The sequence below is a fragment of the Mesoplodon mirus genome (assembly GCF_964341445.2).
Source record: "Mesoplodon mirus genome assembly, chromosome: 12".
Classification (NCBI taxonomy): domain Eukaryota; kingdom Metazoa; phylum Chordata; class Mammalia; order Artiodactyla; family Ziphiidae; genus Mesoplodon; species Mesoplodon mirus.
The window spans coordinates 83,790,292-83,813,893 of record NC_138988.1 but is presented as its reverse complement, the minus strand read 5'-3'; the positions used below and the strand labels follow the sequence as shown (position 1 = coordinate 83,813,893).

The following is a 23,602-nucleotide window of genomic DNA, read 5'->3' as shown; positions in this document are numbered from 1 at the left end:
CGCAGTTGAAATTGGCCCCTCCCTACGGCTCCCCTTTCACGCTTCCGTCCTGACGCAGATGCGCTGCCGCTTTCTGCACTGCGGGGTCGTCCTTGGCCCTACCCTCATCTATTTCCTGGAGCATGCGCAGTCGCTTTTCCTGCTTTGTGCGTATGTCAAGATGGCTGCCTCCATGTTGAACGTGTTGCTGAGGCGGCTTCCTAGCATTTCGCCCTACAGAGGTGCCTACGGAGTTCAGGTAACTCCTTGGGGCACATTTTGTACAACCCCAAATTTGGTTGTACCTTTTCGAGGTCGTCGCTCCACTTCTGGGAATCCAGGAGCGGAGGCCTTCCCGAGTGCTTCTGCCTTGGCTGTCAAGGCAACGCTTTGCTTCCACCATCTTCCTCCTTCCCTTCTCATTCCTCAATACAGCGCACGTTTTCTAATCTCGAGTCGAGGGTAAAGAGCAAGGGTTGGATGTCCTCCTCTTCCCAAGTTTCCATGTCGGCTGAATAATTAGGCGGTGGAATGGATCTCTTGGCCATACACAAACCAACTGTTAACTGTACAGGTGGTGTCTAAGTCTTCGATGCCAGGGAGTGTTCTTGGGTTGAGGGACACTAACTTCTACCAGCCCTACTATCTTCCAATAAAGCCAGGATACATTCTCATGACCTGGGACCAGTTACTCGGCTCTTTATCTCACTAAATCAGTTTCTTATCAAAGCATACATGAGAACTTAACTTTGGATTGAGTTTTCCCTCCAGCCTCACGGACTCACCACCCTGGAGGTTATGGGCAGGGCAAATTCTGGGTGGGGCAGGGTGAGATGGGAAGGCTTGCCCAACTGCCACTCCCTAAAGTGGGACTGAAAAGTGGTGACAGGGGTCACCACAGAGTTAACTACAGGCCTGGTAGCTTTAGAGGTAGCGTTAGGACTCAAGTTTGTTCTGCCATATGGAATGTTGACCTTCAACTTCTTAGAAGGCTGGGCAACTGCGTGATTGGATTGGATCGAGTTGGAGACTTGCATGTCCTTTGCATCCCCTTCCAGCCACACATCTTAATTCCAAGAAGATGGACATTCTCCCTTTTCCTCCAGTAGACTGAGTTCATCCCAGAAAGCATGGATACCTTATACGTGCCAGGTTTTTGAGGTGTCTTTTCAAATAAATTTGCTTCCCAGTCACCCGTGCTAGTTTATCTTCTAATGTTACCTTTTCTTTCAAGATCCAGTTGGAGGTAGGGATAGTCGTTGTTGATGTAAACAATCTCTCACAAAATGCTACCCCCCATATACAGCATATTCCTGCTGTATTTCATTTACACAGTGGGCGTGCCTTCCCCTTTCTCCCTGAAGCGTGGGCAGCAAACCAATCAGGTTTTGTCCTTGAACTCATTGTCTCATTTCGCCTCTGCCCCTCCTTTTATAGGTTCCCCTCCAGACTCTTTGCACCAAAGCCCCCCTTGAGGAAGATTCTTTGCCCCCACTTCCCGTTTCCCCTTATAAGGATGAACCCTGGAAATATCTGGACTCAGAAGGTACTTCTAAATGGGGAAGGGGAGGGTCAAGTGAGGTCTGAAATAACTGGACAGAGACCCGCCCATCACCACCACCCAGGAATAACTTGTATGGTCTTTCATTTCAGAATACCAGAACCGCTATGGTTCTCGCCCTGTCTGGGCTGACTACCGTCGCAACCACAAAGGGGGAATACCCCCACAGCGGACTCGAAAGACATGTATCGTGAGTTTCTGAGTGTGGCACGTGGATGTGGAGTGGGGCTGGAGGCCATAGTGACAGCGGCAGCAGCACTTTTTTTTTTAAATTTATTATTTATTTAATTTATTTTTATTTTTGGCTGCGTTGGCTCTTCGTTGCTGCATGTGGGCTTTCCCTAGTTGCAGGGAGCAGGGGCTACTCTTTGTTGCAGTGCATGGACTTCTCATTGCAGTGGCTTCTCTTGTTGTGGAGCACGGGCTCTAGAGTGCAGGCTTAGTAGTTGTGGGGCACGAGCTTAGTTCCTCGGCATCATGTGGGACCTTCCCAGACGAGGGCTCGAACCCGTGTACCCCTGCATTGGCAGGCGAATTCTTAACCACTGCGCCACCAGGGAAGTCCCCAGCAGCAATCTTTCTGACAGGGCTTTGAACAGCTTCACCTGCCAGTTTCTTCTCTCTACAGCGTGGAAATAAAATTGCTGGGAATCCCTGCCCCATCTGCCGGGATCAGAAGTTGCACGTTGACTTTAGGGTAAGGAGAATCTTTTCTCCAGGATAAAGACTTGGAGCCTTTTTTGCAATGCTAAAGAGATTACCTTAGGTGCCCCGCTCTTCATATCCTGGTGCCCCTAAAGTCCATTTTGTATTGACTTTCTGGTAATATAAAAACATTCCTCCTTCCAGCCTTTTGCGCTCTACTATGGGTTTTACTAAAAAGTTTCATCCCTTGTCTATGAAATTTACAGTCTAAATTGGCAAGAGAAATGCTTGTTTCTAATGTGAGGGCAATGCCCAAAGGTTTATTTATATCAATCACAGTTGTTAGCAAGTAGATTGGACTAGTTTTTTCCTGAGATTTTCTTTATTTCGTTGTCATGTTGATGTGTGGTGGCATGCTGAGACTTGGGGCTGGAGGGCAGATACATGAAGCAAGGTATAATCTAGTTATTTTTTCAAAAAACCTTCATTGTGAGAAGGACAGAACTTGTTCCTTAAAGGATTCAAAAACCTTATAAAGAGGATAATGGAAAAGTGCCCTTCCGAGCTTGCAGTATTACGAGGTATTAGGGCAGAAGCTGAATGGCTGGTCATCAGGGAAGTCAGAGGGCATTCAAGTGTCAGTCAGTCAGCAGATGGGGGTGTCTGACTGCTCTCAGGCTCCTTCTGATACAGGTTGTAGAGGAGTCCAGAAGATACTTCTCAATTTCAGCTGTGTATAATTGGTTACCAAAAAAAGGCTATAATCATTTGTATACAGTTTATAACAAATTGCATGACTAAGGGAGAGAGAAAGATTACAAATTGAAGATTGCAGATGATTCTGCCTGCCATTCCACTCCACAGATATACCTGCTTTTTCTTCGGGAGTCTCACCACTTGTGATTAATTACTGGCTGGGAGTCATTCTAATAATTAAATCTCTAAAATTGATTTTAGTAAACATATACATTACATATACCATGCTTTTATATAAGTTAATAATTTGTAAATGTACATTATAACACGTACTACATTTTCTGGGTGATATCAGGGATTTTCCAACAGACTGTCCCTAATTTGTTGCATGAAGGGCTGACTTTAGAACCTAACCTCTGCAGAAGAGAATTCTATGTGAGTCTCAGTGACAAAACGTAGGATGTGTATGTGAAATGGTTGGAAGGCCAGGAAAGGGAAAAAGTTTGCAAGAATGTGTTCAGTAAAGGGATGGGGCTAAAACCAGGACCTGAAGGGAAGTAGCACCTGGAGAGATGTAGAAGGGTCAAGGTCATTTGTGTGAGTATGCAGGGATTGTGCACTTTTAGTCTCTAATCGTCTTGCTACCTTCCCTTCCCTCTCTCTTGTTTCTCCACCACTTTTTCCTACAGAATGTGAAGCTCTTGGAACAGTTTGTCTGCTCCCACACGGGTATCATCTTCCATGCTCCATATACAGGTCAGCCCATCATCCCTGTCACCACCAGAATAGCTTTTCCTTACAGCACTTCTTATATTTATTAAGACAGACAACAGGTATTTATTTGGTGGTTCCTACATTTTTTAATGGCCTAAAAAATGTGATGGAACCTTTTGGAAATCTTGGCCTGATGGGGATACTCACACGCTAAAACAGTTATATGTGGAAAAAAGATACCGGCGAGTACCAGTATAAGCAAACTATCTAAATGGAACTGTTAAAAGGTAAATGGTGCTGATTGTTTCCTTTCTATAGGGTCTCTTCACTTTTACGGAAGGCTTTCTCATAAATTGACCTTACTTTTATTCCATTGACAATTCAGTTAGATTTCCCAAATTTGGTGTAAGCTCACCAATTCAAGATTACATCTATTCCCTAACTACAGTCACAGGCCAAATCTGGCTCACTGTCATGTTCATTTATTTTCATATTGTCTACAACTCCTTCCAGGCTACAGTGGCAGAGTTGAGGAGCTGAGACAGACTATAATATATGCCTAAAACATATGCCACATTGCCTCCAGTATATGGCCCTGTACAGAGAACATTTTGCCAACACCTGCTCCAAAGCAAGATAAATTTGCAAAGAATAATCGGAATCCACCCTTTTGTGGCGTGGTAGCATGATCCGTGGAGTTTGGTTTGTCAAGGAGTTTGTTTTTGTTTTGGCTTAGTTTGTTTTTTTGTGGGGTTTTTTGGCCACACCGCACGCCTTGTGGGATTTTAGTTTCCCAACCAGGGATTGAACCCGGGCTTGCGGCAGTGAGAGCACAGAGCCCCTAACCACTGGACCACCAGGGAATTCCCAAGGAGTTTTAAGAAGAGTTCTATAGTCAGGCTGTAAAAGGCTGAAGGGACTATTTTGCTACTTTCTCAGATCGTCTTGCCCAGATCTGAAATCCATTCTTCCTTTATTGAATCTTTCTCTGTGGATTGTCCAACTCAGCCCTTTAACTAACCACACTTGCCCTTTGAATTGTGTTCTGCTCCCTGTCTTGAAACCTTTACTGTTAAGTGGCTTCTCTATAGTGGCTAGACCCTCCTAAGTCTTCATCCTGGTTCTCAGAGAGAAAGGGAAGGTTCTTCCCACTGGGCAGAAGGGGAAACAGAGCCTTGCCGAGGGGTCAGGGGAATGGGGTCATTAGGTAGAGCTAGGTCTTCCAAATCTAAGCCTCTATCACCATGTAGAAGCAGTTGTGTTCTTTATTTACTGTGACTTATAAAATGATCTCTTAGTTACCTTTTTTCACAGGGGTCTGTATGAAGCAACACAAGAAGTTGACCCAGGCCATCCAGAAAGCTAGGGATCATGGTAAGCATGAGAAGGGGCACAGCGCAGTTTTGTTAGGCAGAAGGAAGGTGACTTAGGGCTGGAGGGTGGACATAAATGCTCCCACCTATCTGAGAAGGTAGCACCCATGTTCTTCCAAAGAATCTCTTCTTTCATCACTTCACTGTCCCTTGTTTCCTCTCCTGAGTCTCTTATCTTGTCATTGCCCTGTCCCCTTTTTCTTCCTCTTTCTCTGCCTTCTTATTTTATAAATGTTGCCCCAATGCCATGTCTAAATCATAGGAGGAGCTTTGTATAAATTTCTGACCCTGGGCTCCATGACACTTTTGCACAAATTAGGAAAAGGTACCCCTCTGTTAGGGCAGATGCAGCTTCATAGCCCTGGCACAGGCCTGCACAGCTTGTCAGGCAAGAGCCTGGGCAGCATGTCAGCCCACACTTGCCCCCTTGGCCAGTTGCTTCTTTGCAGCATACCACATGCATAAATGTACCCAGTGGCTCTGACTGGTCCCTCCCTCCCTTTATAGGTCATTTTTCTTATTATCTGTCTTAATCTGAAGTACCTGTCCTCCCTTCCCTGGCATTCTCTTTTTTTTAATCCCCCAGGTCTCCTCAGTTACCACATTCCCCAGGTTGAACCCCGGGACCCTGACTTCAGTACCTCTCATGGAGCTGTGAGTGCCACTCCGCCAGCCCCCACTCTGGTTTCAGGTGACCCCTGGTACCCATGGTACAGCTGGAAACAGCCACCAGAGAGGGAGCTGTCCCGCCTTCGTCGGCTGTACCAGGGCCATCTCCGAGAAGAAAGTGGCCCTCCGCCTGAGTCAATGCCCAAGGTTCCCCTCACAGCCCCAGTTGAAGCCTCCTCCACTGAGCAGGCGGGCCCCCAGACTGCTCTGTAGGAGCTGTAGACTAGGAAGGGAGCCGGAGGGTCCCTTACACAGTATTTCACCTTCAAGAGCTGTCTACATTGTGACCAGTGGCAGGCCCAGGGCCAGAGAAAGGAAATGATTGTTGGTGAAAGGGATAAATACATCTGAGGCTGAGGGAGAGCAGTACAGACGTGTATCCGAAGCCCCAGCCCCTATATGTTGTCAATAGATGGGGCTATACATTCTGCTACTGTTTCAGACCTGTGCCAACTGGGTTTTTCCACAATAAAGCTGTATCCTGTCTCTGGGCTGCATTTCTTTTTTTTTGCGGTACGCGGGCCTCTCACCGCTGTGGCCTCTCCCGTTGCGGAGCACAGGCTCTGGACGCGCAGGCTCAGCGGCCATGGCTCACGGGCCCAGCCTCTCCGCGGCATGTGGGATCTTCCCGGACCGGGGCACGAACCTGTATCCCCTGAATCGGCAGGCGGACTCCCAACCACCGCGCCACCAGGGAAGCCCCTGGGCTGCATTTCAGATGATTGCTATGGAGGACTGGGGGGCAGTGGGTGCTGCTGTGGGCAGAGGAGTGGTCAGGCTTGATCCAGTCCGATCAGTGCACTCTTGGGACCAGAAGCCACCTGGGATGAGCAGTTGTGCTTTTATGTGATGATCACTTGTGCCCCCCTGTTCCCATCGCACAGTGTTCCCACCATACCCAGCTGTTCACTTGAGGGGCTAAAGGGTTGGAAAATGGGACACTAGGCCTAAGAAAAATGCGTTGCTACGGCACCCGCTGCCATGCGAGGCGCGGATGAAATGAGTGGCGTTGCTAAGTGACAGCTGGTCTGGCAAAAAGAACGGGGTCTCTGGGCCGGGTGCCGGGATGCTGGCAGGTGGTGGGTGGGGGGCGGTGGTGGTGGAGGGCGGTAGGGGGCGGTGGTGGTGGAGGGCGGTGGTGGTGGAGGGCGGTGGTGGTGGAGGGGGGGGCGGGGCGACCCCCTAGGGACCCGGGGGCGCGGCAGGGGAAGTAACGATTGCGGTGGGCGGGGCGGTGGCGGAGGGGCGGAAGTGACGTCGCGTGGGGCGGGCCGGTCGCGCACAATGGGCCATGGAGTTCCCGTTCGATGTGGACGCGCTGCTCCCGGAGCGGATCACGGTGCTAGACCAGCACCTACGGCCACCGGCCCGCCGACCCGGAACCACAACGCCGGCCCGGTGACATCTCAAACCTGCCCCACGGCCCTTCTCTCCCGGTTCCTCTCGAAACCTGGTCCAGGCACCACGCCCCCTTCTCACTGACTAATGTCTTCTCCTTTTGATGTCCTGGCTCGCCTTTTTGGTGACCTTTGATCCTAGAACTAGTGGGGTTGATTGGGGCTTGAATCTGTCACCTTTCATTCCTTGGCCCTATGGTGGTCCCAACCAAAGGATGTGGTTGACCTGCCCTTCCTGCTTCCCCACAATAACTTAAAGGGAGGAGGGAGTGTACCACTGAAAGGAGGTGTGGTAAAAGTTTGGGTTCCAGAAGAGTGGGGTGGGAAATCAGGTTGGAAGATTCCAAGGTAAAGGCAGAGGGCCTGAAGTACTGAACTGGGGTTGCTGTTATCGCCCAGATTCCCAGGGAGTGAGTGCCCAGGACCCTCTAATTCAGTGAGTATCTGACTCTTGATCTCCTCTCTTTCTGTAGTGTTGATCTGCAGCAGCAAATTATGACCATTGTAGATGAACTGGGCAAGGCTTCTGCTAAGGTAATGGGGAGTCTACATGGAGTAAAGGGAGGCCTCTCTGGGGACAGTTGGTAAGGGAGGCCTGGGTCCTGTGGAAGGGACTTGTAGAAAGTCTGTCTTCAAATTCCTGGCAGGCCCAGCATCTTCCTGCTCCCATCACCAGTGCATCAAGGATGCAGAGTAACCGCCACGTTATGTATATACTCAAAGATACTTCAGCTCGACTGTGAGTGCCAAATACCGTTCTACCCTATACTTCATTCCTCCCTCTCCCTGTTTTGACTCTACCTCTTCCAGATAGCTGCTCATTATTGTTATTTTCCCCAACCTACAGGGCTGGGAAAGGAGCCATTGTTGGCTTCCTTAAAGTTGGATATAAGAAACTCTTTGTACTGGTGAGTGTCATTGGAAACTGAAAGTTCATATGCCTTGGCTCCTGAGAACAGAAGTGCTGGAGATTGGAAGGTGGCCATGATGTCTGGGTCCTAGACGATCTTTGTTGTTCTTTTACCTCTTAGGATGACCGTGAGGCTCACAATGAGGTAGAACCACTTTGCATCTTGGACTTTTACATCCATGAGTCACTTCAACGCCATGGCCATGGACGAGAACTCTTCCAGTGTATGTTGCAGGTATTACTTATCTCTTCACGAGTTCATCCAAAATGGAGATCAAAGGCCCCTTGTCCTGAGTCCTTCCAGAGGCCCTGCTTCCCACCCTCCCACCCCCCATGTTCCCATATCCTTCCCAGGTGACTGGGTTCCTGTTGGCCTGCTTTCCTCATGCCTGCTCCTACCCTGAGTCTCCTGTTCCCTGCAGAAGGAGCGAGTTGAACCACACCAACTGGCTATTGACCGACCCTCACAGAAGCTGCTGAAGTTCCTGAATAAACACTATAACCTGGAGACCACAGTCCCACAGGTTAGAGGTTTCAGAGAGTAGACCCCACTGAGCATTCCCACTGAATTTATTTTTTTTTTATGGGCAAACAAGTGGCACCTTCCAAGCACTCCTTATTCCCCATTATATAGGACTTATTTTATACAGCTAAGTTCTGGGGGGGCAGGGTACTATCTCTCATCCTGCAGCTATTTCACTCTCATCTATTTTTTTTTTAATTATTTATTTATTTTTGGGTGTGTTGAGTCTTTGTTGCTGCGCATGGGCTTTCTCTAGTTGCAGTGAGTGGGGGCTTCTGTTCATTGTGGTGCTCGGGCTTCTCATTGCGGTGGCTTCTCTTGTTTCAGAGCATGGGCTGTAGGTACCAGGGCTTCATGAATTGTGGCTCACAGGCTCTGGAGTGCAGGCTCAGTAGTTGTGGTGCACGGGCTTAGTTGCTCTGTGGCATGTAGGATCTTCCTGGACCAGGGCTCGAACCCGTGTCCCCTGCATTGGCAGGCGGATTCTTAACCACTGCACCACCAGGGAAGCCCTCTCATCTATTTTTATTCTTCATCATGGGCTGTTGTGTACACCCAAAAATCTGTTTATGCCCCAAACATAGTCAGCTCATTTTCATCTCCTTGTTTTCACATAGACCATTACCCAGTCTATCAAGGTTTAGTAAGTGCTCAGAATAATATACATTCCCTGTCCTCAGGGAGATTTGGTCTATTTTGAGGAAGGTGGTTTGTTTATAAGTAGATGCAATATAATGGTGCTAATGCTGTCCATTCATTCAACATATATTTATTAGAGTACCTGGCCCTGTTCTGGGCTCTAGAAACACTTTATTCAATGAAACAGATAAAAGTCTCTGTTCTCACGGAGCTTATATTCTACTTGGGGAGACAGACAAACATAAACAAGTATATACTATGATTGATGATAAATGCTCTAGGAAAATGAGAGCAAGTAAGAAGGCTTGGGAGTGCCATGTGAGGATGGGAGTGTGTGGGACTGCAGGTTTAAATGGGATACGCAGGAAAGGCCTCACTGAGAAAGTGTCACTTGAGCAGTAACTTAAAGAAGTGAGACTATGAGCTAAGTAATATCTGGAGGGGGAGCATCCCAGGCAAAGGGAATGGCTAGTGCAAAGGCCATGAGGTGGGAGTGCGCCTGGAAAATTGGCTGGTGTGCCTAGAGCAGCATGAGTGAGGGGGGAGTGTGGTAGATGAGATCAGATCAGAGCAGTAATGGGGGAGGAAAGACATTTAGGACTCTATAGGCTATTGCAAAGACTTTGGCCTTTAAGTGAGAAAAGGAGAGCCATCAGAGGGGTTTGAGCAGAGGGAGAATATGATGTGACTTACTTTAAACCAGAGCACTTTGCCTATTAAGCATAGGTAGAGGGGTGAGGGTACAAGCAAGTTAGGAAGCAACAATCCTGCTGGAAAATGGTGGTGGCTCAGTCTAAAATGGTAGCAGTAGAGATGGTAAGGAGTGGTCAGATTTTAGGTATTTTGAAGTTAAAGCAAATAATTTTTCTTGATAGATTGTTTGTGAAGAAAAAAGAGGGAGTTAAGGGTGATCCCCAAGTTGTTGGCCTGAGCACTTGGAAGGATGGCATTGCATTAACTGATGGAAGGTGGAGCAGCTTTGAGGGAAAATAGTAGGAGTCCATCTTGAATATGTTAATTGGAGATGTCCGTGATGAGTCCAGGTTGGTTACTTCCCTGGAGTTCAGAGAAGAGGTTCGGGGTGGAGAGTTTTCACCACACGTAGGGTACTGAAAGCAGTGAGACAGGATGAAACCGCCATGGAGTGAGTATCTGTAAAGAAGTGGCCCAAGGACTTGAGCCCTTGGGCACTCTTGGAAAGTCAGGAAGGAGAAGAAGCAGCAAATGCAGCTGAGGAGTGACTAGTGAAGTAGATGCAAACTTAGAAGTAAAGTGACCTGCAAGGCCAGTGAAGAAAGTGTTTGCAAAAGGAAGGAATGGCTTATTGAGTCAAATGCTACTGATCAGTAAGGTAAGAAGAGGTCTGAGAAGTGACCATTGGATTTAGCTGCCTGAAGCCACTGGTGTTCCTGACAAGCGGTTTCAGCACACTGGTGGGTGGAAGCCTGGATGGAGTGGCTTTAGGAGATTGAGAAGCTCAGAACTGGAGGCAGCAAGAATAGGCCACTCTTTTTTTTTTTTTTTTTTTGCGGTACGCGGGCCTCTCACTGTTGTGGCCTCTCCCGTTGCGGAGCACAGGCTCTGGACGTGCAGGCTCAGCGGCCATGGCTCACGGGCCCAGCCGCTCCGCGGCATGTGGGATCCTCCCGGACCGGGGCACGAACGCATGTCCCCTGCATCGGCAGGCAGACTCTCAACCACCGCGCCACCAGGGAAGCCCTAGGCCACTCTTTTAAATGCTGCTTTAATGTGAACAGAAATAGAGCAAGAGCTAGAGGGGGATATGGATCAAGAGAGGGTTGATTCTTTTCAGTTGCATAAAAATGAACAGCATAAGAATGACTCAGTAGAGAGAAAATCTGATGATGTCAGAGTAAGTGGGAAGAATTGCTGAAGCAGTGTTGTTGAGTGGGCTTGGGATTGGGTTGACAAGCGAGCCTTGGGTAGGAGCACGGATAGTTAATCCCTTGTAACATGATTAATTGGTGTGCTTACAGAGGGGGCATAAAGTGAGTTAGGCTTGACTTAATCTTGAAAGGTGTTCATCAGGTGGACAGAAGTGGGCAGGCTAAGGTGCTTTTCATGTAGGAACCAGCACGAGCAGAGTCAGAGAGATATTAATCTACCTCTCAGGGCACTGCAAGCAGTTTTGTTTGGCTGGAGTGCTGGGCATGTGCTTGTTGGGGGAGGATGAGGGTGGGTGGGCTGGTAGATATTACAGCAGGGTGAAGGCAGGAGATAGACAGGGTCTCCTTAGAATGTGCTCCCAGAGTAGGACATCATTTTTCCATTAAGAGGCAGCAGAGAGCAATGGAAGAAACACAGTATCCAGCATCAAATGCATTACCCAGGTAACATGTAAGAGCAGGGCAGTAAAGAGTGTAAATAATATTGGGTTGGCCAAAAAGTTCGTTCCAGTTTTTCTGTAACATCCGTCTGGAAAACCCAAACGAACTTTTTGGCCAACCCAATAACAACTGATGTTTCATGAGTTCTATGTGGTATCTACATGCATTATCTCTGTTGATCCTTGCACATTTCTTTGAGGTAGTTGCCATTATTGACCCCATTTTGGGTTTATACAGATTAGTGACTTGACCAAGTTTGCACAGCTACTAAATGGTAGAGCTTGAATTTGAACCCATAGCCCCCTCTAATGACTACACTGTATTCCTGGCTGAAATGTCTCAACTAGAATAAGGAGTCTGGGATTTGAGACCCAGTTCTGCCACTTGTAGCTACTAGACTTTGGGCAAGCCATGTCTCCAAGCACATATATTTACAGTTTTCCTGGGTATATACCTAAGAGTAGAATTGCTGGGTCATATGGTAATCCTGTGTTTAACTCTTTGAGGAACTGAGAAACGGTTTTTCCACAGTGACTGCAACATTTTGCATCTCCATCAGCAGTGTGTGGTAGCTCTGGTATCTTGACATCCTCACCAAAATTTCTTTTTCTTTTTTCCTTTTATAATAGCCATAATGATGGTTGTGAAGTTGTATCTCTTTGTGTTTTGATTTGCATTTCCCTAATGACTAATGATGTTGAGCATCTTTTCAAGTGCTTATTGGCCATTTGTATATCTTCTTTGGAGAAATGTTTATTCAAGTCTGTGCCCTTTTTTTAAAATTAATTATTATTTTATTTTTGGTTGCACTAGGTCTTTGGTTGCTGCATGCGGCTTTCTCTAGTTGCAGTGAGCGGGGACTACTCTTCGTTGCGGTGCACAGGCTTCTCATTGCGGTGGCTTCTCTTGTTGTGGAGCATGGGCTCTAGGCACACGAGCTTCAGTAGTTGCGGCACACGGGCTCAGTAGTTGTGGCTTGTGGGCTCTAGAGCGCAGGCCCCGTAGTGGTGGCGCATGGGCTTAGTTGCTCCGTGGCATGTGGGATCTTCCTGGACCAGGACTCAAACCCACGTCTGCTGCATTGGCAGGTGGATTCTTAACCACTGTGCCACCAGGGAAGCCCTATGCCCATTTTTTAAATTATGTTTTTTGTCTGTTTGTTCTGGAAGAGTTCTTTATGTTCTGGATACAGTACCCTTATTAGATATATGATTTGCAAATATTTCCTCCTATTCTGTGGGTTTTCTTTTTTTTTTTTTTTTTTTGCGGTACACGGGCCTCACACTGTTGTGGCCTCTCCTATTGCGGAGCACAGTCTCCAGACGCGCAGGCTCAGCGGCCATGGCTCACGGGCCCAGCCACTCCGCGGCATGTGGGATCCTCCCAGACCAGGGCACGAACCCCTGTCCCCTGCATCTGCAGGCAGACTCTCAACCACTGCGCCACCAGGGAAGCCCCGCTTTTCATTTTCTTGATAGTGTCTTTTGACACACAAAAGTTTTTACTTTTGATGAAGTGTAATTTATTTTTTTCTTTTGTTGCTTATGCTTTTGGTGTCATATTTAAGAAACCATGTCCAAAGTCATAAAGATTTTCCTCAATGTTTCCTTCTAAGAGTTTCATAGTGTTAGCTCTTACATTTAGCTGTTTGATCCATTTTTAGCTATTTTTTGGTCCAAATTAATTACCTTGCATGTAGATACTCAGTTATCCAAACACCAGTTGTTGAAGAAGTTATACTTTCCCTATTGAAAGGTCTTGGCACCTTTATTGAAAATCAATTGACCACAGACACATGGGTTTATTTCTGAACTCTATTCATTCCATTGGTCTGTATGTTTATCCTGTGCCTCTACCACACTATTTTGATTACTGTAGCTTTGTAGTAAGTTTTGAAATCAGGAAGTGTGAATCCTCCCCAAATTTGTTATTCCTTTGTTAATCTTGAAGATTATTTTGGCTATTCGAGGTCCTCTGCAATTCAACTTTAGGATCAGCTTGTCAGGGTCTGAGATTTTGACTGAGTCTGTCAACAAGGACAGGAAGGCTGGCTTTCGTTCCTCTCACTGTGGTTTTTCTAGCACAGGGTTCTTCTATACGCAAGTATGTGCTGAGTGGCTGAATGGACAAATATATTTTGCTTGTTTCATCTTACAGGTGAACAACTTCGTGATCTTTGAAGGATTCTTTGCCCATCAACATCGTAAGTTTTCTCACCTTGTGTGTGTTGGTCAAGCAGTTGGGGTGAGGGGAAGGAAGGAGGTGGATTCTTGGTCCCACCGGACCCCTCACTGAGGGGCACCACCGCTTCCTTCCTCACAGGGCCCCCTGCTACCTCTCTGAGGGCAACTCGACACTCTTGTGCTGCTGCGGTCGATCCTATGCCCGCTGGTAAAGCTGCGTTGAATGGGTGGATCGGTAGTGCTGTGATGGCTAGTCACTCTGGAGGCCACTGGGAGCTCAGGGCAATCTGCGGGCAGTTTGGGAGAATTCTAAAGCAACCCAAGTCCCCAGCAGACATTACCCGTGTCCTCTGCTCTCATGGGAGCTCAGTGTATTTATACTTGGCAAGACTTTCAACTAAGCAAGCTCATTAGGAGCCTGTTTGACAGTTGACATTGATGGAGCCTCTTGCTGCTTCAGGCCCATCAAAATAGGCCAGAGTCATGTTCCTTCATAAACTCCTCAGGCTTCTGTCAGCCAGTGAGGGACAGGCAAGTGCAGTCAGCCCTTCCATTTCCAGTCATAGAATAGTGACATGAATGGTCCAAAGCTTAAATACTAGTTTTAGAAAATGACACTCAGAATTTGTAACATTTCCAACCAAATAATGAAATTGATCTGGAGAAACCATACCTAGGAGGTACTGAAATGCTGCCCAGGTTCCGCATTCCATCCTCATCCACACACATGCTCCCTGCCGGGCTGAGCCCCACCCCTTCCTCCTTCTCAAGGCCGAAGGGCACAGCCTTCTGCTGGCCGTGCTGTGCGCACTTGCACAGAAGGGCCCTTTCCTGAAGGAGCTGGCTCTGTGGCTAGCTCTCTCACCTCCTCCGTGGCCAGGAAACAGAGTGACCACCACCCAGACAGCAATCTGTCACCAGTGATTAGCATCTACCAATGCCAGGCACGGAGAGGCAGTTCATATCCGTGACCGGCTCTGCTTTCCAAGGCTTCCGCCATCTAGCTCCTGCTGAGCAAAGCTGGGAGAGGGAGAGAGAGCCAACAGGGACGGTGAGGACCGGGTCCACACGGGAGGGACCCTAAAGTTTAAGTGGATCCGCTGGGCAGTCTCATTTGCCACGCGTGATGGAGAAAGAAGCTCTTGAGAGGGAAAGGGAGGGGCAAGTGGAGAAGTGAGGAGGCTGGAGGCAGGGCTGGGACAGTCCGTTAGCCTCCCATTTACTCTGTCTGGTAACTCCTTTCCAGGTGTCTGTGTTTTTACCTCATCCTTTTTTTCACCTTATAAAACGTAAATCTCTTTCTATCTTTGCTCTGGAAGGGGAGGTTCTGCCCCACCCCAGCCTCCCCTGACCTCTCCAAAGCAATTCCTGATTAACCAAGGGCTTTGTCCGTCTCGTCTAGAGGGACCTGGGGTCCTCGGTGGCCCAGCTGGGACCATTCCACTGCCCCAGAATCCCAGGGGGGCCTGACAGCGCCCACTGACAGTAAGAGCTTGCCTCCCTTGGCTGCCCTTCTCTTGTGTCTCCCAGGCCCCACAGTCTCCCCAGATCTTTCCCCCCAACTCTGCATTCAGCCTACTCCTTCTGGCTCTCCTCAAAATGCTCCAGCCTTCCCCCCGAATTCCCTTTTGGTGTGATGGCAGTGCCACAGAGCTGCTTCTGCGGTGGAGCTGAAGTCTCCTTTCCCTGGAGAAACTGTGGTGTCAGGGATCAGAGGTTTGGGGTCGTGGGGGTAGTGAAGGGGTGCACAGTATGCCTCCTAATGCTTACCTTGCCTGTGTCCTCTCCACTGCCAGCTCCAGCAAGGAAGCTGCCACCCAAGAGAGCAGAGGGAGACATAAAGCCATACTCCTCTAGTGACCGAGAATGTAAGACTGGGGTAGGGGGTCTGGGCCTGGGGGGGGGCCTTAACCCAGGGGAAAGATTTGTTCTCTCTAAAGGCTCTGATTTCTTTTTTCTACTCTAATCTTTGCTGTCGTGACTCTCTTCCCTTTCCTTTTTCTTCTCTGTCTTGCTCTTTTTTCTCCCTCTCCCCAGTTCTGAAGGTAGCCGTGGAGCCTCCCTGGCCCTTGAACAGGGCCCCTCGCCGTGCTACAGCTCCAGCCCACCCACCCCCACGCTCCAGCAGCCTGGGAAACTCGCCAGAACGGGGTCCCCTCCGCCCCTTCGTGCCAGAGCAGGAGCTGCTGCGTTCCCTGCGCCTCTGCCCCCCGCACCCCACCGCCCGCCTTCTGCTTGCTACTGACCCAGGCGGCAGCCCAGCCCAGCGTCGCCGCACCAGGTAATAGGAGCTGGAGGGTTAGGGAATGTCACAACTGTCAGACAGGGTGTTAGAAATGGCAGAGGGCAGTGCAAATCCATCAGAGACATGAAGCAATAGGACAGGAAGACTGGAGAGTCCTGAAACCTTTCAAGAAGAATATATTGGAAAATATTTATGGGAGTGGTCTGGAAATAAATTACAGTGAAGGAGCAGAATAGGACTTTATGCAGAGTCTAGGGACTCTAGTTTAAGTGAGAGCTGGGAGGAAGCGCAGGAAGAACACAGATCCGTTGGGTGGGTGACTGAGCCTCTAAGATTGGGGAAATCATGGTTTAACATTTCCTGGGAAGGGGCAGGATCTCTGACACAGTTTGGGGAGCCACCAGCCCTGGGTCAGTGCCTTTGTGGCAGGAGCCCATCCCGGCAGGCAGAGAGTGGGCCTCTCCTTTTTTTCTCTCCCCAGCTTTCTCTTCAACTCTGACTTCTCTTTCTGTTTTTCTCTCCCCCCCTCCCCATTTCCCCTCTCCCCTCCTCCTGTCCATAACATCCTTCCACAGCTCCCTTCCCCGCTCTGATGAGAGTCGATACTGACAGACAGCTAAGCCCCTCCCCTCCCTGGGAGACCTGGCAAGGGCAGAGACCCCCTCCCTGAGAACCCCAGACCGGATCTTCCATTGTATCCCCCAGCATCCAGGGGAACCTGACAGAGCCCAGAGGATTTCCTCTTCCCCTTTCTTGGACAACTGGGTTGTCAGGGTCCCAGATGGCCTAATGCTTTGTAGCTTTTCTTACCATAGAAAGCACCCCCTCTCTCCTAACTCGGGCTCTGAACACTCTCCCACAGACAGCCTATTTGCTGCCAGACTTCTTGGTTGGGCGGCTCCTACTAATTATCCAGAGAAGCATAGTCTTGCTTGCAGTCAGATTCTAGAACACCATGGAAGGTCCAAGGGCCTCCTCTACCAGGGAAACCTTTTAAAGAGTCTTGTCCATGGAATGAATCCTATAGTCCCACTACACTGTCTCCTGGTAGCTCTAATACTGCTTCGTGCTACCGACCACAGCTACGCTATCAGCCTGCTGACGCCAGCCAGTGAGTGAGCTCTGCTTCAGAGCAGTCCAGTCAGGTAGGACAGGGACTTACCAGCTCCCCAAGGGATCCACTCAACATTGCCAAACTCTTAATTTCCACATGTTGTGTGTATGTGTATCTGTCAGGGGACCCCCGAGCTGATGTCTGCTTTGAGGCTCTAGACTCACCACACTTCTACAGACACCACCACTTCCCCTGGGTGCAGGTTCTGTGAGGGAGTTTGTTTCTTGGCAGTAGATCCCAGCAAGCACCCTAGGATCACTCTTAGCCAAGTTTCAGAAGCTAATCCTGAGTCTCAAGGCTCTATTAGCTCCTGGAATACTCTCTCGCAGCCATCCCTCCTCGGTCGCTAGATGCTGATAGATTCCTGTCTTGTGAGATTGTCTTGAGATGATGGGGGAACTCCTCCTCTGGCCTTCCTTTCTCCTTTCCTCCATAGCAAGAACCTTCTTCCCTGCTCCATACCCAGGGTATAGAACATCCTTCCCCCTCCCTACCCTCTGGATGTGTGCTAGTTCAGATACTCCTACTGTATTCCCCGAAATCCTTGGGAGCAGGATCTCCCTCTCTTCTGACTCATTCCTTTTTCTTCTCCCTCTCAGTGTTGTCTGAATAAAGTGTGAATTCTTTTGTGTTTTTTAAATGGACATTTTCAATGATAAAAACTACAAAAGAAAAAAAAAAAACACCAAACAAACCTTAAGGTCTCAGCCTCGTTTGTGCGTCACCCCTTATTTTCCTGGGATCTCAGCACCTCTGTCCCTCTCTCTCCCTCACCTCTGAGATCTGCAGATCTTCCAGCAAGGAGTCTTAGAGCTCCTCTTGCAGGATCTGGTGTCTGCCTGCCCCCATCTTCATTGTGGGATCTTCTGCGGATTGTCTCCTCTCATGTAGTCGCTGGATCCCTCTGTGTAGCCTTCTATATCTACTCCTCCATTCTCTCTAGAAACCTCTAGCTCTCCCTAGTCACTTCTACCCTTTACCCAGGCCAGCCCTTGCTGAGATGTTAAGATTTACTAACATCTCTGGGATCCACTAATTGCCTCCTGATAACAGTCCCCTAATTGTTTCCTGAATTCGTCTTCCCGCTGATTTCCTGGCCTCTCCCTCACTAAACCCTTGGATCTCTTTCTCAAGACAGTCCTTTTCCTAAATTCAGCCTTACCACTCCCTATTTCCCTCTGGCTGAGGTATCCTAAAATTAAGGTAATCATGTTTTCCAAACCAAACATCAGGGCACCTGGTCCAACAAAAAAATATTTTTTTGCATATATGTGAATCTGGTTATGTGTGTGTGTGTTTGTTTTTGGCCGAACCACGCGGCTTGTGGGATCTTAGTTCCCCGACCAGGCCCCAACCAGAGATTGAACCTGTGCCCCCTGCAGTGGAAGCATGGAGTCCTAACCACTGGACCGCCAGGGAATTCCCCTGAATTTGTTTTTATGACATGATTTGGAGCACATTTGGCCTTACTTTTAACACATTACCTCAACTAGGCATAATAAAGCAGCAAGTCAGGACTGCTTCAGAAAATCTTGGGGTATAAAATGAGCTCCCTTCCCTTTTCTGGGGCACAACTTAGATTAAAATCCCATAGGAATGATAATTACCCCTCTCTCTGTTCCTGTGCTGTTCCTTTTATTATTCTCCTCTGATTCCTCCATACCCACTCATCTTTCATCCTGTAGCCTTTTCCCCATCATCTCACATTTCTTCTACAGCAGGACTCCCCCAGGGCTGGTAGCCCAAAGCTGCAGCTATAGCCGCCATGGGCGGTTGAATTCCTCATCCCCCAATACAGGTAAGTTATTCATCTCCTTATCCTCAAATCAAGAAGGCCATGTTCACTACCTACTCCAGCCTTCCCACGCACATGCCTGGTATTTCCACAGGCAACCAAGAACTGAAGCAGGGGGAGCAGGAAACAGAGAATAGGTGAGGTCTGACCCCTCCCCTACCAGCCTCGCACCACCTCTGACTCCTTTCCTAGCATCACTCTCAGCTACTTCCTCTTCCTAAATCTCACTCTCTGAACTGGACACCAGCTCCTCCCACAAAGCCTTCCACCTAACACCCTACAAGCCTCTTTCCCCATAGGTTCGACTCGAGTGCTTCCCTTTGGCAGTCTCTGAGGGGTTTCAGGTTTGGACATAGCACTAATGGGTCCAGCCTCATACCCCATCATACGTCCTCTACACAAGAGCCAGTCAGCCCTTTAAGAAGCTGTGATTTTAATTCTCCCTTTAGTACCCCTGTAACCCACTCTCCATCTCCCACCTACTAGGTCTGCCAGTGAGGAGCAGGTCTTGTCACAGCATGGGTCTGGGGAGGAACCCATGCACACAGTTCCTCCACGGGCCCAGGCTCCACCAGCCCAGTCCTGGACAATGGGTGGGGATATGTTCAACGCCAGGTTCATTCGAAACTTGCAGGAACGTCGCAGCACCAGGCCTTGGTGACCACAGCCCCCTCTCACACCTTCAAAGCCAGTATTATTTCTCTCTCACACAGGACCTAGCCAAAGCCCGCCCTCACAATGGATGTATTCATTCATTCATTCATTCGACAGGCTTTCTTATCAGTGCCAAGTCATTTGTATCTTATTTTTAACCACAGCAATAAAGTATTTATTTTTATCACAAGAGTAACTGAAAACCGCGATTGTCATTATTTCAATCCCACCCGTCACTCTTCGCGCGCCCCGTTCAGCCCCATCCTCGCCCACTTTTGCGCAAGCGCCACAGGTGAGAGCAGTACTCGAGGCCGCTAATTTACTGCGCAAGCGCTCTAAGGCAGCCTCCGATCCGGCGAGCGCAGGCGCACTTACTGCAGACCCAGCGCCTCACCGCCTCCCTGGAACCCGCCGCAGTGCGCAAGCGCGCAACATCTCCGTTTCCCTCCCCTCAGCCCTTCACCCCCCCCCTCTTTTCCCCTTCAAGAAGCCGGCTCCGGGGCACGCTCACCCCTGTGAGGAGGCCGGACACGGGAGGTGCTCTCTCCATTCCCGGAAGATCATGTACCAGCCCAGCCGGGGGGCGGCGCGGCGCCTCGGCCGCTGCCTCCGTGCCTACCAGGCTCGTCCCCAGGTGAGAGCAGAGGGGAAGCGGGAGGGGAGGAGAGGGGGCGGGGAGAGACCCTCCCCAGAGTCGGCGTGTGGGGCGGAGCGCGCGCCCCGTTTCGCGCAGGCGCAGCGACGTCCCACCGCTCCTTCCCACCTGTGCGGGGCGGCGCGTTTACGGGTTAGGGGTCGTGGGGATCCGAGGGCGGCGCCGCCAGCCCTGTAGAGCACGGGACGTCGGTCTCCCGGGCCTGCGGGGGCAGGCGGGCTGGAAGCGGGGGCGGTGGGGCGCGTCCGCATTTCGCCCGCGTTTCCGCGGTTACCTGTGCCTGGAGGTGATTTGAAGGGCAGGGGGCGGAGAAGTTCGCGGCGCCTCCCGGGAGCCGACCAGACAGACCTGCGGGCCGCGCTCTGCAGCCCGCGCATCTTGCACCCGGATAGCGGTCCCGGCGGGAAGGCCGGCCCGGGTGGACCCTGTTCGGGCCCCTGTGCCCGGGCGGGCAAGATGGCCACGCCCCCGGCGGAGACGGCGCCTCCGGGACACCGTCGGGGACAGAGGTACCCGCGCGGTCCGCCCGCTCTCCCGATAATGAGACCCCTCGGGGGGGTTCGTTGGAAACTCAGGGACTCGGGTCAGGCCTGACTTTGGGTGACCTCTCCCTCATCGCAGTTTCGACATCAGTAAACCAGGGGCACGAGGTCCAGCCTTTGTCTCCTGGGCCTTTTTGTGTCATTAGAGGAGCCCGAGTGATGAGCTTACTGCTTAACAGGTCGCAAAGTTTTATTTACAATTATTATCTCATATAGTCCTCATAGTAACTCAGTGTGGTTTCATCGTCCTCGTTTATAGGAGGACATTCCCTCAGGCTGAAGGAATGAGATAGTGCCTAAGGTTACATGATAGAATTGGAACTCAAAAGTCTCCTAGTTCCAGTTGGATGTTCTTTTCTCTATATAACCTCTGCTTCACACACTCGTGGAATTGTGTTAGAGGCCACAGTACAAGAAGACCTGTAACTTATTCATTCATTTGTTCATTCTTCAAATATGCACTCTTATGATTCTTGCTGTAAGAGAGGCAGACCTGCCCCCAAACGGGTTTCGAATCTTAAACAAATCTAAAAGTATTTGCTAATGTTTGGGGGAGGTATTTGTACTTTTGTCACAGGAAAGTGTTTCCTCGTGTTTTAAGTAGAGATGGAGATGAATTTTCCCTCTAGTAGTTCCATCTCTCCTGTCAGAAGGAGCAGGTGGGACTGGATGCGTGTTAATGGGCAGTTTGGATGGCAGGGCATTAGGCAGCTGGATTCTTATCTTTTTCCCTTTTGTTCTTCCTCCTTAGGACCAGCTTTCTCCACGGGCCCTACCATTCCCACCTCTTTGGCCTCACTCCATGACAACCACTTCTCCATCTCTGCCTCTTTTCTGGTCTCCCCCACCCCCAAGCCCTCCCACCCGGCTGCTTCCCCGAGCTCCCCCACTACCTCTCCCTCAGGTCCAAGCCCTCACCTCACCATGGGTGGTTCTCCCCCCAGGAAAGGGGGAGGAGGGACCAGGACCCGAGTTACACAGCGGCTGCCTGGATGGGCTTAGGAGCCTATTTGAGGGACCTCCCTGCCCCTGTCCTGGGGCTTTGATACCTTTCCAAGCCTCTGGGACTGCCCACTCTTCCCCGGCCACTCCATCAGGAGATCCGAGTATGGAGGAGCACCTGGCTGTCATGTATGAGAGACTGAGACAAGAGGTAAGTCAGTTCAGAAGTGGCCTTTGTCCGAAATGGGAAGTGATGTAGGTAATTCTTAAAAATAGGGAGTCAGTCAACTGGATTATTTCTGGGAACCATGAGACGGGCATAGAAATATAAACATTTCCCAAGGAAAAGATGCTTCTCAGTTTGGATTAGGGAAGTTAAACATGGGATGAGATGACCTTTCACTCATGAATAAGGAGACACTAAATATAGGAAACTGAGAAATAGGATCATTTTTTCTTTCCTCCTGGTCTGATGCCTTCTTCCACCTAGCTTCCCAGTCTCTTCCTTCACTCCCACGACTACACTCTCTACTCATCGGATGTGGAATTCATCAATGAGATCCTGAACATGCGTACCAAGTGAGAATTCACGAATGGGTAGGGCCTTGGGGAGGAAAAGGACCCAATGCTGTTTTCACACATTAGAGAATGTCCCAGGCTGCTTCTCACTGCTGCTCCCCATCCCACTGTCAGATACCAGTTTGGTTTTCTGATTCTGCCGTCATGAGATTTCTTTCCCATTCCTTCCTCCCAGAGGCCGGACATGGTACATCCTGTCACTGACCCTCTGCCGCTTCCTGGCCTGGAACTATTTTGCACAGCTTCGGCTGGAGGTTCTGCAGCTGACCCGCCACCCTGAGAATTGGACCCTGCAAGCCCGCTGGCGGCTTGTGGGGCTGCCCATCCACCTACTCTTTCTGCGTTTCTATAAGCGTGACAAGGAAGAGCTTTACCGGTAAGAGAAGCGAGAAAAGAAACACACTACAATTTCCTAATCTTACCCTTTTGGGAATCTATGGTCTAGGCTTCTAGACAATCGTGGATCTACCTTGACTTGACTGCAGGCTCCTTGAGGGCAGGATCTTGTTTTTGTCTACTTTAATCTAACAAAAAATAGGGACTCTGAATATATTAGGAAGCTTCTGAACTCCTGAACTCAGTTTCTTCATGTACATTACCTGGCACATAGTAGGTAGTCAAATACTTATTGAACAGATGAAAATTCCCGTCTCATAAGTGGTGCCTCACAACCTTAGGTAAAGTACCTGGTAAATTTCTGGCACAGAGTAGAATCCCAAGAAATTCTTTGGCTCAGCCCAAACTAGTGGTTCCCAAACTTTGTTGCACAGTGGAGTCATCCAGGAATCTTTTAAAAATATGGGTGCCAGACATTCTGATTTAATTGGGCCAGGGAACAACCTCAGGATTTTTAAAAGATCCCCAGGTGACATAATATGTAGTAAAGTTTGGGAACTACTAGTTTAAACAAATGCTTGAATTAAACTTTGGGACCAGTCCCCTTCTCCCTCAGTGAGCCTTTCTCCCTTCACCAGGACCTATGATGCCTATTCCACCTTCTACCTGAATTCCAACGGCCTCATTTGTCGCCATCGCCTAGACAAAGTGAGTCCTAGGGCTGGTAGGGGTGGGGTGACAGGGTAGAACATCCCACCAGCTGGCATTAACCTTTCTCCCTGCAGCTGATGCCTTCACACTCACCCCCAACGCCCGTGAAGAAGCTGCTAGTGGGAGCCCTGGTGGCTCTGGGGCTGTCGGAGCCAGAACCCAACTTACACCTGTGTTCCAAGGGCTGATCAGGAACTGGGGCAGAGGCAGCACAGAAGACTTGCTACGCACAAGAGGAGGAGGTGGAGGTGGCCAAAGACCTCAGGAGCCAGCTTCCTCCCCTCTTCTCTCTCCTCCTTTACTTTCCATCTCATGCTGTGTAAAGCTGCTGTGTAATTTAACTTGTAAATAATAAAATCTAAGTGAATATATGAGATCGAATTTCCATGTCA

The 23,602-nt window shown here is 49.5% G+C and overlaps 3 protein-coding genes across 10 annotated transcripts; all 3 read left to right on the top strand.

The window, feature by feature from the left end:
• On the top strand, positions 1-6,127 carry MRPS18B (mitochondrial ribosomal protein S18B). The gene is made up of 7 exons (XM_082638219.1): positions 1-238; positions 1,417-1,525; positions 1,633-1,730; positions 2,169-2,237; positions 3,571-3,637; positions 4,910-4,969; positions 5,555-6,127. The coding sequence occupies exons 1-7, from the start codon at positions 59-61 to the stop codon at positions 5,848-5,850; spliced, it is 879 nt and encodes a 292-aa protein (XP_082494345.1). The 5' UTR covers positions 1-58; the 3' UTR covers positions 5,851-6,127.
• Positions 6,128-6,890: 763 nt separating this feature from the next.
• ATAT1 (alpha tubulin acetyltransferase 1) lies at positions 6,891-19,648 on the top strand (the record flags this gene model as incomplete). 8 transcript variants are annotated; one of them, XM_082637503.1, is made up of 13 exons in its annotated part: positions 6,891-7,035; positions 7,508-7,568; positions 7,682-7,773; positions 7,882-7,942; positions 8,066-8,179; positions 8,367-8,468; positions 13,612-13,657; positions 13,777-13,845; positions 15,434-15,505; positions 15,675-15,918; positions 18,715-18,794; positions 18,886-18,928; positions 19,278-19,648. In XM_082637503.1, the coding sequence occupies 13 exons, from the start codon at positions 6,929-6,931 to the stop codon at positions 19,450-19,452; spliced, it is 1,266 nt and encodes a 421-aa protein (XP_082493629.1). In that variant the 3' UTR covers positions 19,453-19,648. The 8 variants fall into 8 exon arrangements, with proteins under 8 accessions (XP_082493629.1, XP_082493624.1, XP_082493623.1 ...); XM_082637498.1 differs by having other exon boundaries at positions 6,929-7,035; positions 18,718-18,794; positions 19,426-19,648; XM_082637497.1 differs by having other exon boundaries at positions 6,929-7,035; positions 19,426-19,648.
• A 162-nt stretch (positions 19,649-19,810) lies between these two features.
• Positions 19,811-23,584, top strand: LOC309812997 (uncharacterized protein C6orf136 homolog). Its single transcript, XM_082637506.1, is given in 10 exon segments — positions 19,811-20,190; positions 20,192-20,318; positions 20,321-20,413; positions 20,416-20,489; positions 20,493-20,609; positions 21,394-21,795; positions 22,075-22,163; positions 22,339-22,539; positions 23,138-23,207; positions 23,285-23,584. Coding segments are annotated over 10 exon segments (1,470 nt in total). The 5' UTR covers positions 19,811-20,007; the 3' UTR covers positions 23,399-23,584.
• The last annotated feature ends 18 nt before the right edge of the window (positions 23,585-23,602 follow it).

What these genes read in the sequence shown, in the direction of transcription:
- MRPS18B (XM_082638219.1), top strand. Translation starts at nt 59, where the DNA reads ATGCGCTGCCGCTTTCTGCACTGCGGGGTCGTCCTTGGCCCTACCCTC. An exon ending in GAGGTGCCTACGGAGTTCAG is followed by an intron (nt 239 to 1,416) that starts GTAACTCCTTGG and finishes CTCCTTTTATAG; the next exon opens with GTTCCCCTCCAGACTCTTTG. An exon ending in GAAATATCTGGACTCAGAAG is followed by an intron (nt 1,526 to 1,632) that starts GTACTTCTAAAT and finishes CTTTCATTTCAG; the next exon opens with AATACCAGAACCGCTATGGT.